Genomic DNA, 15,143 nt, shown 5'->3' with positions numbered 1-15,143 from the left:
TACTAACGTAAGGACATCAATAATAATCAAATAAAGGAATGTCTTTCTTCTTACACCCAGTGTGTAATGTAAAAACCTTGTGTGCAATCCAGGGTAGAAACATCTGATCTTCTCAAGGGGTCCCAAGTTAATACTTTGTTTTAAAACGTGACAGCTACTCTCTCATGTCAAATCAGTTTTTAAAGAAAAAAACACGCATAAATAACCAAGAATGTGTGTATCCTACTGATGTCTTTTACACATTTTTCCTGATTGAGTGCACACATCCATTAATAATGAAATGCTAGGCTTTGTGGATCCTTTTGGCTTCAGTCTTGGGCTCCAGTTTTTCTTGATTGAGGTTGCCATTGAAACATATATTTGAAGCTAAATATAAAATTACGTTGATAGACAATATTCGTCTGGGTGAGGGACAAAGACATTTCAGGGGCTGTCTCACCCATGGCTAATGCCTAACATTTCTGATTTGCTGACAAGGAAAAGTAATGAGCATTACAGAATTGTGTAATAGTGTGCATTATTTGTTGTAGTGACTCTAACCACAATGGAGTGCACATTATTTTGGTTGTGGCAACTGTAGCCGCAACCTTAATGTGTTCAATTGCAATTGTTTCTTTCTATCCATAACTAATACCATTTCTTATCATAAAAAGAACCTATACTTATTGTTAATTTTTAAATGTCTTAGTAACCTATGCAAGGCAGTTAAACTTGAGATATTTTAGGGAATTAGGGTTGGCCAAATTATACATCTGTTATTTGACAAAAATAAAAGTATACACTAAAGACAAAATATGATTTATTGAATCATATATTGCTTAAAGGTATATTTAAAAACTATGTAGAAGTATTGACATTTTGAAAATATGATTCTTAAAGGTCACCCTAATTGGACCAAATAAGAAATGGTTAAAAGTTCACACAAGCTTTTATTGACTATAGGTAGTATTTTATTCACAATGTTTCATTAGACTTACCTGGATCATGAGGTGAGATGCAAGTTCTGATGAAACATGAATAAAATGAATGAAGGTTTGACTGTGGCACAAGTGACAAAAACTTGTGTGAATTTAAAAGAACATAGTTGTTTCTAATACTTGATCCATGTTAAGGACAGTTTTGTAACTGTTCTGTGCATGCTCTCTTGGATTATTTGGTGAAAAAGGGAAAGTCAAGTTTGCCTCAGAAAACAAAAACATATTTAACTTTTAACCTTACATGTTTTTTAACTTTTAATGCTAGTCCTAATTTAACAAATAATGAATGCCAAACATTTACTAAATTGGTAGTTTTCTATCCTACCTATAGTGCTTCTCATATTTCTAATACTTTGCTGAAATACATTAAAACATTTGAAGTACTTAATGGACTAATAGTAACAGACAAGATAACACAGTGATCAGTCTGTCACTTTAACACTTATTAATTAATCAACAGTCCATTATAGTCTCATCTATCATGCATTTTTACACCATTCAGTGTCTTCCCTGTCCAATATGTCAAGCTATATGATCAAGTGAATTTATAAACTCTTACCTCAAATGATATAAAAGCCTTAAAGTAAGACAGTTTACAACAACAAATTCCTGACCAGGTCTCATTACCATTATATGTAGAAAAGATCAGCTTTGGAAGTCAAATACAGGAAATGTTACTTGTGACATATGAACTACACATGACTATGCCATCAACATATATTTTCATGTATGGCAAACAACTGTTCATTTTGTACATAGTTCACACCTACACGTTTGCACACATATTTCATATTAAAAATATTAAAGCATCAAAAACTTTAGTGACTAAATTTACATCTATTCAACACATGAATTGTCTTTTTTCACAATGAAGTTACTGGTATATGGTAAATTGGTTTTAGAAGTAATTTTTATACTTTGGGTTGAAGAGGTTAAGTCTACTTCAACAAATTTAGTGCCTTTTTAAAAATGTTAAGAGTTGTGTGTGACTTTGTGTAATACATTTTCAGATATTCCATACTAGAACACTAGTCTCAGAATGCTTATTGTGAATTGCTTGAACCCTGGTCAGGACAGGTTTGTACATATTATGATTTGTAATATTAGATATCACATAAATTACAGGAATATCTTATACTATCTCTTTGTATGTTTTAATAAATCAGAGATTTGCCAAAAGATTGGACATGTAAATTATACTTTAATGTTTTGAAGTTATAAAACATTAGTTTATCACCTTAGATAATGACTTGTAAAATTAAGTCATTTGTGTATCTCCTTCCAGTGACATACTGAGGAAGCATTTTCCAGTATTTGTTTCATTTATAACACTGATGGCTATACAATAAAATATATCAAAGGACATTACTTTTTAATTTCATTTTTAATTATTACACTTTTACTGCACAGATTGTTAGTTTAATGTATATATTTAGAAAGAATCTCCTCAGCTGGCTACAGTTGTATGTATGATTTATGTAAATACAACCGATTAATCTTTAAGTACATTAAATTTTATTTTTATCAGGATCAAAAATGATTGTATCCAAAATTTAACTCAACATGATTTTGCCTTTTATGTTTGTATGTTTTTTTGTAATTCTGTTATTTTGTAAATAATACATATCCAAGTAAATGATAAAATTTCTTTCCAATTGTAATAAGTTTTTTCTATGTCCTGAGTAACTTTACTAAGCCATAACTGTCTAATGCAGATGCCATTCCATTCTAACCAGGGTAATTTCAAAGTTACAAGTAAAGTGGGGTTATTATGTAAATAATATGCATTCAGACTCAAATTACTGACTTATTTTTATACTGTTCCCTAATAGTGGAATCCATCTATTGTATCATATTGAGTAAATTTATATTTCTGCCTATTATAAATTTCAGTTCAGAGGAATACAAAACAAACAAAAGTGTGGATGGCAGGGAAACATTGATTGTTTTTTATTCTGGGTACATGGGATCTCAGTAGCAAGATTAACTTTGGTATATTTTTGTTGATATTTGATTTGTTACTTGTCTTTTTAATGGTTCTGTAATGAACACTTTGGTACTGGAAAGCAATTTCATCTATAAGTAGGCTTAATAAAGTTTAAAAAGCTAAAGGCTTATGACATGATAGAACCTTTATTTCCACACTTGGTGTTATAAACTTATTTAAATGAATAAACCTGGACAAAGTATAACAAATACCAACATATGACTTTGTTAAAAAATTATAACCATAAAATTTTAAATTCCAAGGACATTAATGTAAAAGTATTATAGCAATAAAAAAACTGATTTATAATACAATAGTTGGCATAAAAATTTTGATAAAGTATTGTTTCATTTCTTTTCATATTTTTCTACTGTGATATAATTGGAGAAATTAGGAAGTTTGTTTTTTTTAATGTTTTTATACATTTTTTTACTTAAATTTTCAAGGCGTATGTATGAAAAGATAGGAAACTTTGTTCTCTTCCAACTTCATAAGTATGTAGTTATTGCACTCTTTTGTTATTTTAATGTCTGATACTGAATTTAGCTACATCAGGATATAAAACAATAAAGCTCTCAAGACACAACCTTTTGATAAAACATAGAGCATATCTAAGCATGTCTTTTAATAAATTTTTGTGAATCACCTCATTATATTATCTATACAGCTTTGATAACTCCTGAAACCTGAATAAGAAAGTGATTTCTCTTTTACAATAAGAACTCGTTTGTATATGTAAAAATAAAAAATGTAAATAGACCTTTACCATTTACAGTGTTTCCCTTCTAAAGAATAACACCATAATCCAATATCTAAGTTATGATGCCCTAAAGCAGGGAGTTTGAAGCAATAACAGTTTTTTATCCATTTTTTTTTTTTTTATCAGTGTGACTTGAAAGAAATCAATGAATACATCATCAACAGGAACAGTGTTTAATAATGTGTATAGTATGCTATAAATCTGTATCATAAAATTCTACAAAATTGCCAAGTTGCATTGAAAAGAATGTTGGGATTTTTTTGTTTCTAGCTAAAGAAAAAAGATGCTTAACAAGAAGCAAAAGTATAATAATAGAGGAAAAATTCCTTGAATGACAGGAAGGATAAATTGATTTATCATGATATTCCTGGATGAAATTTGGATTTAAAATAAGTAGTGGGTATTGACAGAAGTCAGTTTTATATTAATGAAACCTTGACTGTATTGTAGTGTGAAAAGGTTACTTGTGTGTTTAGACAGACAACTTAATGGATGTCTGAGTTTAATGGTATTTTGTCAAATAGTGCTATGAATAAGACAACAGTCATCAGACCAGATGTTTCACTGCAGAAAAAAAAACATAATTGCCATTTAAGATTATACTGATTATACTTCATGAGGATGATAATTGTACATTAAATTTCATCTAAAACTACCAGAAAACAACACATCATTGATAAATTTGGTTTGATTAAATTTATCTATTTATTGTTAGATCTACAACCAGAACCTAAATATGGTTTGATCATTGATTAATGTCAAGTGGAACCTGACTTTTAACATAGTATAGCTTTTCTGTTTGCATATTTAATGTATTTTTTGTTTCTTGATTTGCAAGTATTAAGGAATCAAGAAATACTTTTCAATAAATTATTTTTAGTTTTGAATAAGGCACTAAGAATAAGGCAATATACAAATTTTTTATTTGAAGCAAATGGTGCCAAACTCTAATCTTAGTGTGATATGAACAAGTCATTATGCTTTTTAAAACATGTTAATCTTAAAATATTACACAACCAACTATCATATACAGTAAAGTTTCTACACCGAGAGAACCTAGCATTCTTAATGATGAGAAACTCACTTGAAATAAAAATGCCTCTCATATAAGCAGAGAACAATAAGTGTTAATACCAGTACTAACAGGACATAGTATCATTCGTAAGTAATAGATACAGGTCTATAGTAAGATACAGAAAATATTCAGAATCAGAAGAGAGAGGGTCTTGTAGGCATTTTGAATAAAATTCCTCAGAATTAAGTTTTGTATACTTATAGTCTTGTATAGCATATATTCTCCAGTTAAAAGTTAGAAAACTTGGTAAGTAGAGAGTTACTTGACCAGATCTTGCCAGGAATGTTTCTTGCAGTTCAGGCATTTAATAGGCTTGTTTCACAAGACAACTTACAGATGTAGTATCTTACATTAGAAAGTAGAAGATACAGGACTGATATTTTTTTTTATGTATGGTGGTATTCCATGTGGCAAGATGTTAAGTGTTACTTTCTAGATGGTAATGAAGTATGTCTGTTAAAGTCATGTAAGATGCTACATTCATCATAGTTTCTGTTGACTATTTTAATTAGCATCAGCATCTTGATACTTTGTGCAAGTGAACTTACATATTAGGACTGGGATAAAACTTGTAATTGGATTTCAGTTGCACCATTTTGCTGCACAGTATGAAATAGTTTAAATTCTCATGGGCTCTGTTTAATAATAGCACTTTTGAAAATATTGTTCAAAACATTAAAGTATGACTGATAGAATGTCAAGAACTGATGTGTTAATTTTAATAATAGTAACAAATAAAAATAAAACAGAAGATTTAGCAGGAAAGAAAATGTTCTGGTGTTCAGATTGAAATTATGGTAATGTCTTTAATACCAAGAGTTTTATATTCTGTTTTTCTTATCTTGCATCTCCATGGAGATAACAAAAGCTTCTCCACCCTTATATTTTTTCTGTGATGTTTTTAAACTTGTTCTTCCAGTTTGTATCACATTGGTTCTACAATTAAAAATGATCAGCAGGTAGACAGTAAGAAGGTAATTGTAAGTTAATGCACTTGTTATGTAGTGATCCACCATTACCACCTAACGGGAAGTGAATAACTTGCGTCATTTTCACAACTTACAAGTTCTCTTATGCTTTTTGTTTAATGAGAACATTTAGAAGACATTTTAAATAACTAAGTTAATGAGTTTCCTTATCATCCACAGGATCTGTTTATTTCATTCTTTGTTATCTTTTGAAAGAATTTCATTATTAAATTGAGTGTTCTCACTTATCATGTGTACATTGCTTGTTCTCTTGGCTTGTGCCAATGACAGGATGGTACTTAATTTTCTCAATATAGGACAGCTTTAAAAATAGGTGTTACAGTGGTGTTCTGATAATGCAATTTTGTGATGGTATTAGAAGTGTTGTAATTTAAGTTTTTTTTGCTTTAGCTTTAATTATGTTTTTTGGGCTGCTTTGCTTCTATCGGAAAAAAAACTGGTAGATTTTTGTGAGATTGCTTTTAGATTCTTTAGTTTTTTTCTTAATTCACTGATAAAACTATAGATTATATTTTCTTATATTTGTAGGATACAGATAATGAATCGAATTATAAAACCTCTGACGTTAAAAACGACCTCTCCAAGCCTTCTCATCGAATGGACAGTTACAGATTGTCCATGGCCAACTTAGAATGTAGGTTGAAGTTAATCTTAAGGTTTATTGGTTAAAGCTCCTTATTTGTTCAAAAGTTTTATTTCATATCAAACTTATTTTAATAGTATCTGCAGATGTAGTTTGCTTTCAAATTTATATGAACCAGTGTGTATGGAAAAGGATCTCTACTTCAAAAGTGTTTACATATGATATACATTTCTCAGAATAAGTTCTGTTTGCATATTTTTGAAATTAGTTTTTATAATGACTAATCTTTAGTTTTAAAATAATTCATTGACATTTTTAACTAATTGAAGAAATTTCCAAGTTTAGTGGCTTAAGTAGTAAGCATTCTTTATATATTCTTTATGTATTAATTTATATATATCTAAGAATATATATAATTTGTATTTTAAGAATATTTATGTTCCTTTTGTAAAAATAAAAAAAAAAACTGTTTTAAGGGTCTAGTCAAACTGAGCATGTTATACGAACCTTCAAGTTAATAAGAATTGGTTTGTAATGTCTCAGCCTCATAAAATCTGGTTTCTGTCCTAGAAACCTCCAAAGATCATGTGACCTGGATCATATTGTAAAGATAAAACTTTCTTTGTTAATATCCTGTAAAACTGATAAGTACTGCTGTGTATAGCAGTTGTTTTGTTAGCAAATATTTGATAAACATTGACTAGTACAATAAGGAATCTCTAAGACATTTAAGAATCGGTACATAAGACTGGAACTTCTTAAGCTGGTAAACATTTAATGTAGAAGGAATCCTTCAAGTATTAAATGAAATTGTAATTACTACACATTTCTACTAATGTAAACAAAATAACAAACTATATCCAAAGTGGATCCTTATTGGCTCACTATTGCAACTTCATTAGGAGTTACTGACAACCCAGTAGTTCACTTATCCAGTGGAATCCAAACTGGAACTCTGTCATCAACTGCAAATATCAATAACTTCTGCCAAAGTTCTAATAGTGAGCCAGTAAAGATACATTCTGGAAATATAATTGTTTTATTCACATTAATAGAAATGTTTAGTAATAAATGCCAGTTTCAGCTAAGCAAGGTCAATAATAGTAGTTACCCTAAAGATTAATATATATTTGTTCATAGTAAACTAACCAACTTAACCTGGTGTAATTTCTTTTGTCTATTGCTATGTAGTGCCATAATTAGGAAATTCATTTAAAAATATTTGGAGAAAAAATTGTAATAAACAAAATCTTAGTTCAAAGAAGAAAAAAAAATTGATTGTGAAAATATATTTCTAAATTTATACCACTCGTAAATCTCCAGTACAAGTTCTTGTAATCAAAGCCATTTTTGTTTTAACTTCAGAAATAGAACAGTTTGTGAGTATAAACTTTTTATGTATTAAACCTTATCAACATTAAGTTCAAAGAAGGGAATTTCCCTTTCCATCTTTTGCTGATTTGTTTCTAAATTGATAAACCAAAAACAACTGGCTGCAAAATGTTTCCATCACCATTTACCAATATATAGTAATATTTATTTATTGGTCAGTTTCATTTAAACGTTTTGTGTTTTTGCATGTTCTAGCCAGTCAAGATGTAGAACTTGATACAATATTAGGAGAACTTTGTGCTCTTGGGTCTCGCTTTGATAGAGAAATGTACAGAGGACATGCCAGAAGTGTGTCCGGAGATGGGGATGACTTGAGGTTATCAGGAGCAAGCCCAGAAGTTCAGGGAGCTACCCAACAAATATTCCAACTCTCTGGACATGATTCCCCACCTTCTAGAGGAAGTAAAACAAAATCTGATATTGGAGGAGCTCAGGAAAAAGATGGAGTAGGGCGAGCCCAAAAACTTGAGTTTGGGCTTAGAACTGATAGCCCAGATAATGATTCAGCTTTCTCAGATAATGTGTCCATGCTCTCCTCAGAATCGTCAACCTCTTCAGGTGGTGGAACAAATAGGAGTGATGTATCTAGTCAGAATGTATGTGGACGGCTAATTAATGCACAGTGCACTTCACCTTCATACAAGGTAAAGACACAGTGGCTGTGTAACTTAGTATTCATAATTAAGACATTTTGGGGAAATTTTATTTATCATACAAGTACATGCCAATATATATATCGATCTCTCTCTCTTTAGTGATGTAGTTCTGTTAATAAAATGTTACTGTAATTGTCATAGAAGCATCAATGAAATTCAAAATGTTAACACAAAATTCTTGACACCTACAAAAATTGCATCTTAAATATACTGAAAAAAAACCTTTTTAGCATTTTATTCTCAGAATTTTTATTTTTTCTGATTTTTTTGACAAATGTTTTAACATATTTTATTCAAGTTTAGTGTTCTTAATAGTTCAGGAGTATCAATGCCTTCACATGACCTTCGGATCACTGTTAACCAGAAGTAGTAAAGTAATTCCTGTTACAAGGAAAGTTGTTACAAAACACAAGTTTTTCTCTGTGAAAATATTTTATTATAAACTTCAGGAATGTAATTTACTATTAACTTATTGCTGAGTACCATTGTAAAAATTAATTTGAATGTGAAAAATTTAAATTAAAAATAAAAGTTTATTATTACATTTCAAGCTAACATTTTTTGTCATGTAGTTGTATGGTTTTAGAAGCTACAATCTTTGAAAGTGTAATTGTCACCTGACTACAACATCAATGAGATCAGTAAACAAACCCTAAAATCACAAAAGCCAATACTATAAAAAATAACTTAGAATATTATCAAATATGCATGTGCTGAGTATAATTTAAAGAAGTAAGTTTACTAATTATTTGATGTTATGTATGTAGGATTACCAGGCTCAAATGAAATCTGACAAAATCAAACTTGCTATGGAGAAAATACAAGAATCAGACACTAAAAAGGTTAGTGCTAGTGATGTAAGAAGAAATTAGGTGCATCTCATTACATATCCAATGTTATATGAGTCAAGTGTTGTACTTAAATGAGTCTACTAATATATATATAAAACTGGGTTGGAGAATATCGTGAGGCTCTGTTTCAGGGGTCATTCCTCTGAATCATGTAAATTTAAGAGGAAAGTTTCAGTGAGGAGGTTACAATCCATGTAGCAACTCTTTTATACTGTTAAGATTCTTTGTATACTGTTAGAACCCTTATCATACCTGTTTTATCCCACTGAAAGCCATGTAGCAATTCTATAATATTATAAAACCATTTTATAACGTGTATAACAATGTTATATAGCTTACTTCTTTTCAAACTTTATTAATGACAAACTTTAAGTTTGACACGAAATAGAATTAATATATTTTCAACAACAATAATAAAGTTTGTGTATGTCTGAGAAAGATACTTTAATATGCACTGGTCGTCTGTCTGGTATAATTAATATAAAATAATTGTTTCATTACAGATTTTTATCAGAGTCTACACAGATGATGGCTGTACCAAAAGTCTTCTGGTTGATGAAAGAATGAATGTGGCACATGTATGTCGTCTGTTGGTGGAAAAAAATCACACCAAACTGGACCTTCAGTGGGCAGTTGTTGAATCTAACTTTGATCTGCAGTTAGGTAATTTCTGTTCCTTTTCTATCCCAAACTAAAAAGCTTTGGTTATTTATATCACAAGATATAACTTCATAATTATGATTTTGGATTCCATTAAATATACATGAAATAAGAAGTTGAATGTCTTACCTGAAGAATTCTGTTTTGGTGTCTCATTTTGTGATGTTATATTTGATTTTCTAAAAACTATATGTCCTCAACCTGACCATTTATATAATAACTTACAGCAGAAAAGTTGCTTAAATTCCAATTAATAACAGGTAATTTTAATTATGAGTAACAGGAAAAGTAAGTTTCTATGTCCACTCCACATTAGATCATAAGTTGTGCATCCTTGTTGTTAATGGTAGATTTGTCCTTAACTAAAGAAAATCTATTGAGTTTGGGCTTGTTCAGTGAAATTACCAACCACCAAAGCAGAAATGTCACATATAAAGCTTCGTATGTTATGCCTGCTACATTTGGTTAATATAGTTGTTACTATTCATGAAACTTCTTGTTAAATATTTAATCTACCTAATAGTGTAAATGACACTAAAACATATTTTCATGTTATGTTAGAATGTGATTTTGTTATTGTATAGAATCTCAAAGCTAGTTGATATTTTAAGAAAATAATCCCTAATTTTGTTAGACTTAAAAAGTTCTGAAATGTGGCTCTATTTCCATTACAAGTTGAAAGCTGAATGAAAGAAAACCCTTTGTAAACTTCTGTCTTCAAAGTATATGAATAATTAAAAGTAAGATTCTGTTAAAACCAAGACCACATTACCAACCACCAAAGCAGAAATGTCACATATAAAGCTTCGTATGTTATGCCTGCTACATTTGATTAATATAGTTGTTACTATTCATGAAACTTCTTGTTAAATATTTAATCTACCTAATAGTGTAAATGACACTAAAACATATTTTCATGTTATGTTAGAATGTGATTTTGTTATTGTATAGAATCTCAAAGCTAGTTGATATTTTAAGAAAATAATCCCTAATTTTGTTAGACTTAAAAAGTTCTGAAATGTGGCTCTATTTCCATTACAAGTTGAAAGCTGAATGAAAGAAAACCCTTTGTAAACTTCTTTCTTCAAAGTATATGAATAATTAAAAGTAAGATTCTGTTAAAACCAAGACCACATTACCAACCACCAAAGCAGAAATGTCACATATAAAGCTTCGTATGTTATGCCTGCTACATTTGATTAATATAGTTGTTACTATTCATGAAACTTCTTGTTAAATATTTAATCTACCTAATAGTGTAAATGACACTAAAACATATTTTCATGTTATGTTAGAATGTGATTTTGTTATTGTATAGAATCTCAAAGCTAGTTGATATTTTAAGAAAATAATCCCTAATTTTGTTAGACTTAAAAAGTTCTGAAATGTGGCTCTATTTCCATTACAAGTTGAAAGCTGAATGAAAGAAAACCCTTTGTAAACTTCTTTCTTCAAAGTATATGAATAATTAAAAGTAAGATTCTGTTAAAACCAAGACCACATTACCAACCACCAAAGCAGAAATGTCACATATAAAGCTTCGTATGTTATGCCTGCTACATTTGATTAATATAGTTGTTACTATTCATGAAACTTCTTGTTAAATATTTAATCTACCTAATAGTGTAAATGACACTAAAACATATTTTCATGTTATGTTAGAATGTGATTTTGTTATTGTATAGAATCTCAAAGCTAGTTGATATTTTAAGAAAATAATCCCTAATTTTGTTAGACTTAAAAAGTTCTGTAATGTGGCTCTATTTCCATTACAAGTTGAAAGCTGAATGAAAGAAAACCCTTTGTAAACTTCTGTCTTCAAAGTATATGAATAATTAAAAGTAAGATTCTGTTAAAACCAAAACCACTTGTTTCTTTAACATGTTTTTTTAATGATATTACCAATTACTTGTCTAGTTGATTAATAATAAAAGAAAAACATTTTATGATTTTACAAGACCATAATTCATAACTACATTAGTATTCAGCAAGGTCATGTCACCTGTTATCTCTACAAAGTTCTCGTTTTTATCCTTTGTTCATGGGGGCTATCAACATCTCTTTATGTAATGAAGATCTAATAGTTAAATTAAATTATTTCGAAATATATATAGCAACTGACAGAGGTTAACCTGATAAAGATAGGATCTGTTAAAAACATATCAATGAATACTTGAATGTACCAAACTAGAGGTTAACCTGATATTAATGAATGGGATCTGTTTACGTATCATTGAATTTCTGAATGTACCAAACTACAGAAACAAGGAAGGAGTGTTTTCCATGTGTTCCATCAGTGTCAATAAAAATAGGTAATATGTTCTTAAAGTACAAACTGTCAAATAACCTCTATTCCAAATATAAATTTAGATCCTGGTGCCACAGAGGTGAATTTCTGAAAATTAATTTTCAAGTGTTGTCACTGTACAATGTCCAGATTGTACAGAAAATATTTCCTTGTATAGAAATAAAATTTCATGTGTTTTTTCCTAATAACAGAAGATAAAATAAGTTTTAATTGTATATTTGATTTTAACTTTTTACAGTAAATTATTACGCATTTTAATATGTTCTTGACTGATTTCATTAAATTGGTGCACAAGAATGTAGTAGACTTTGTTAGATTGTTTGTTAAATTTTTCGATTCATCAATATAAAACATTGTTAACAAAATTTTGAACACTAAAATATAACTCAACTTTTGTAATTTTGAAATTACCGTTGTCTAATTAGTTTACAAATGCACCAGGATTAAGTCCATTTCTTGCATAATTTTAAGAAATCCTCCTTATTACTATATGTTTAACTGAAATAAAAGCTAGAAAAGTTTTACATTAAAGTTTGCACTTTAAATGTCTTTTACAAGTAGTTTGTGTGTGTGTACACATAAATTTATCTTTACTAAGGAAATACAACCATACAGTTTCCAGACCTTCAAGCCCATCTCGGACAATTTTTATCAACATGTTGGTAAACTTCTCCATGTGCACTATTAGTGGTTTTTCAGCATGTCTAACTGATATTTAAATTTCAGTCCACATCTGCTGCAACATGTCAACAGTCACAGTAGCAATACTATCTGTTAGGTTTGCTATAAATGTGTTATGCACACTATCCTTAACATATCCCCAACTTTTTTTTAGGTAACACTACTCAATGGAGTGGAAAAAATACATTAAAATAAAACTTTGAGTTGATTACAAGGTATTAAAAACTATATGGTTATATTTCTTTACTTATTTAATTAAATTTTAATGTAGGGTGTGTGTGTGTGTGTGTACGTAATGCATTTAACCTTTTAATGTTTTAACCTTTCTGCACTTTCAGTGTTTCAGTAATAAAAACATACTATCTCCTCATCAGTGTGGGGAGTAGTGTATAATGTGTTGAACATAAAGCACAAGAGATTAAAGGTTAAGTTAATTACTCTGACTGGTTTTAACAATGATTTTAAGATTTTGATTGAACTATTATTAACTGATTATATAAATATTTTGATTAGATAATTGTTTGTGTAATTGTATTATCCAGTAGAATAAGAGTGAAATTTACCCTTAATTAGCATAAGAAACCTTATCTGTTGAATGCTAGTAGGTGAATTAACACAGGTAGAAGAGGACAGCCTAGTTTTAGGATAGGTATACAAAGAGAAAGTAGATAGATGATATTTGAGTCTGATGTGCCATGATAGTTTGGTCTCTCTACTAAGACACTCGCCCAACTAATTTGATTAAGTCTTTAGCACAAAGGTCACATTGCTTCTAGGTTTCAGGTAATCAAAAGATGATTCAATTTCAGATTGGTCTGTGTTGCTGTTAAGGTCAAAATAAATGTAAATCATAATATAGTGTTTTTAATGTTAGCTTATGAAAGTGGGGTATTTTTAAAGCATGACTAATACTACTTTTATAGTATTTGTATCTGATAGTTGCATCTGGCTGTTTTAATTAATATCAATAATATTTTTGAAACCAGTAAATTAATTTATTTGTTCGTGATAATGTACGTTTGTTATGGGTATCTGTGATAGTTGGTATCATTGGTGCCAATGGTTGCTGATAATTCCACAATTGATGCTGATACCAGTGCATTAGTTGGTGTCTCTTGTTATTTTTCATGTAATTAACTTATGAAACTTAATTAAGAATACAGTATAGCATCAAACCACATCTTTTCAATGATTCCAAAGTAGCAGCAGTTAAACAAAAAGCCATTGGGAAACTCTTAACACTTAACTTTACAAAGGTGCTAGCAGTATAAACAAAACAAAGATTTTTTCTGATGCAGTAACATCCCTTACCTTAATTCTTTATATCAAAATTACTTGTTCACCTAGTAATTAAAATATTTTTTACTTGCATAAAAAGATTGTTAATCCACATAGAATCTGCACAACACTAATGTTTACTTGTATAGTAAGTTTTTATACTGCATATAAAACAAGAATATTTCATTGAGATGTTACTCTCAGTAGTTGTTCTCAGTGGCTCCTTTTATATTTTTCAGAGCGGATATTCGAAGATCATGAAAACATAGTAGAGAACATTTTGATGTGGACTCAGGACGCAACCCACAAACTGTTGTTTCGGAGGAAGGAGGATAAATATAACATGTTTTTAAATCCACAAGTAAGTGTTATGAGGAAAAACCTAATATTGATATGGCTTCTTAATACCTAACCTACTTTAAGGACTGATCTAGAGAAATGACCTTCAGAAATATCTTGTTATATAACTTCATTTGTGTTGGTCGACTTTTTACAGTTTATGAACTGTTGACTTATATCAGAAATGACCTCCATAGACGCTGTCATTGTTTTGATCCCTATTACATGTATTAATGCAAGATTCAAACAGAATTAAACCCCATTGTATAATGTGTTCAACTTCTGTTAGTTCTTTTAAATATAAATTATTCAGAGTCAATAATCCTGACATATTTACCAAAGTTATAAGAATTTACTTATAATAAATATAAAAATTTAGTTTGAGGAGTAGCTGAAGAACTAAAATTTCAGTACTTGGCTGATAAATGGATAATTTCATTTATGAAATTTATAGCACAAAAAAAACTAAATTTTTAAGAAGACGGAACAGTTGGATTTTGTATTGTTTGTCACATTAAAAAAAATGTTAAAATATATAAATCTTTGAGGTTACCATAAAATTTAAATAACTTATTCATTTAATTTTTATTTTCATTACTTGGAGAGA

The 15,143-nt window shown here is 29.5% G+C and overlaps 1 protein-coding gene across 8 annotated transcripts in view; it reads left to right on the top strand.

Annotated features, from left to right (window-relative positions):
• The window catches only part of LOC143233662 (uncharacterized), an 83,257-nt gene that overhangs the window by 59,431 nt on the left and 8,683 nt on the right, over positions 1–15,143 (top strand). For all 8 annotated transcript variants that reach the window (XM_076470136.1, XM_076470135.1, XM_076470133.1 and 5 more), the window contains 5 exons: positions 6,317–6,422; positions 7,959–8,407; positions 9,187–9,261; positions 9,774–9,933; positions 14,437–14,558. In XM_076470136.1, the coding sequence (XP_076326251.1) occupies positions 6,317–6,422; positions 7,959–8,407; positions 9,187–9,261; positions 9,774–9,933; positions 14,437–14,558 (912 nt within the window). The remainder of the gene's footprint in view (positions 1–6,316; positions 6,423–7,958; positions 8,408–9,186; positions 9,262–9,773; positions 9,934–14,436; positions 14,559–15,143) is intronic.

The sequence above is a fragment of the Tachypleus tridentatus genome, chromosome 12 (genome assembly GCF_004210375.1).
Source record: "Tachypleus tridentatus isolate NWPU-2018 chromosome 12, ASM421037v1, whole genome shotgun sequence".
NCBI classification, from domain to species: domain Eukaryota; kingdom Metazoa; phylum Arthropoda; class Merostomata; order Xiphosura; family Limulidae; genus Tachypleus; species Tachypleus tridentatus.
This window is presented reverse-complemented; position numbering and strand designations above follow the sequence as displayed.